The sequence below is a fragment of the Monopterus albus genome, unplaced genomic scaffold (genome assembly GCF_001952655.1).
Source record: "Monopterus albus unplaced genomic scaffold, M_albus_1.0 scaffold18.1, whole genome shotgun sequence".
NCBI lineage: Eukaryota > Metazoa > Chordata > Actinopteri > Synbranchiformes > Synbranchidae > Monopterus > Monopterus albus.
In genome coordinates, this window is record NW_018127898.1 from 1,376,080 (window position 1) to 1,377,696 (window position 1,617).

Consider the following 1,617-nt stretch of genomic DNA (forward strand, 5'->3'; position numbering starts at 1 on the left):
TGCTGAACAGAAAATCCACGAGAATGAAACTCTCGACCAGCTCTTTATGGACCTCGACCAGAACGGAGACCTGGAGATCGACTTCAAAGAGTTCATCACCCTCATCGCCATGGTCACCTCAGCATGCCACGAACTCTTCGCCCCGAAGCGGCCGTGATAATTAGCTTGTTACTCATTAAAATGAAGAACACAGAAACAGTGTCTGAATTTTGTAAGTGGGAATTAATTATTAAAAGGAAATATGATAATCACCAACCTGGATAGCTCTTTGTTTCATTGTTTAATATTACACAAGTTTGTTGCATAAAATAAAATGTATAAATGATGACAACATATGAAGAATGACATGAGAGGAACACTGGTAGACAGAACTAACATGCTGACTAAGACATAAACGTAACAGGAACACAGGCAAGAATATAGGCAAAATGGCTGGCTCAGGTGAGAACACAAATATCAACAAACTGCAATCAAACAGGCAGGCAGACCAGGTAACACACGGAGAATACAGATAAATGTAACTACAAAACACAAACAGGCTTGGTAGAAACATAAAACCAGTTCACAACTAATCCAGCCAGTGACGCCTGCAGGATTATAATTCATAATACGCACAAGAACTGTCGACCCCATCATAAATCTTGTTTTAAGAAAAACTATTTGTCGTTATAACAAGATACTTTCCTCGTTTTTATAAAATATCTTCACATTAAAACATGTTTTCAATGTTATTATGACATACTGTAGTTTCTAGTTATAACAACATAAAGTATTATATCGTGAGCCCTGCACAGCCTGGATTGAGTGCAACATGCACACTGACCTTAGTTCTTTCAGTTCAGTAGCCTCTCTCTCATCAACACCCTCCAATGCAAACTGCCCATGCACTGGGCTTGGAGGTGCGCACCAGCCTTGAGAATCAATATCTGTCACTTTAATCCACTCTGAATAAATAGTCCACCAAATAACACATTAATGCACATTATGAGCCATGATAAATAGGTCTAAAATACTCATGCTCGTGCACATGTCCTAGTGATGTTTATTTATTTATTTATTAATTCCAAGCATATAATAAAACAGATAAGGGAAAAGAAATCATAATCAATATATACCTCAAAACAACCAGAGAAAACCCAAAAAAGAAAAGAGGAAAAAAAAAGTCTCATGATGATAAATGATCATTACATGCTTGCAAAGGAGTAGAAAGAAGTAATACTTATCTAGTTCTACCCCTGATAATCCAAACTATGATTAACCCAACTCAAGTGTTAAGCTAAACAGATACACTGGTTAAATTCCCGCGGCCCCGAATCACTGCATTCCTTCTAGCCAGAAATCACAATTGCACAATTAATAACCAAATTATATACAATAAATTATTCATATCCCACCCATAAATATACCAATAATATCATGATAATATCATTACACTTTCTGTATCCAATACCTAGCTATGCAGACCTTTTTATATTTGTTCTTAAATTGTTTTACACTTATACATTTTTTAAAATCATCACCCAATCTATTCCATAATTTTACCCCACACACAGATATACAAAAACCTTTACTCGTTGTACGTATAACCTGAGTTTTTAAATTTAGGTGGCCCCTCAA

At 35.9% G+C, this 1,617-nt stretch overlaps 1 protein-coding gene across 1 annotated transcript in view; it reads left to right on the plus strand.

Moving 5' to 3' along the window:
• The window catches only part of LOC109956213 (protein S100-B-like), a 3,907-nt gene extending 3,660 nt beyond the window's left edge, over positions 1-247 (plus strand). The window contains exon 3 of the mRNA XM_020593165.1: positions 11-247. Coding sequence (XP_020448821.1) covers positions 11-157 — 147 coding nt within the window. The 3' untranslated portion in view covers positions 158-247. The remainder of the gene's footprint in view (positions 1-10) is intronic.
• The last annotated feature ends 1,370 nt before the right edge of the window (positions 248-1,617 follow it).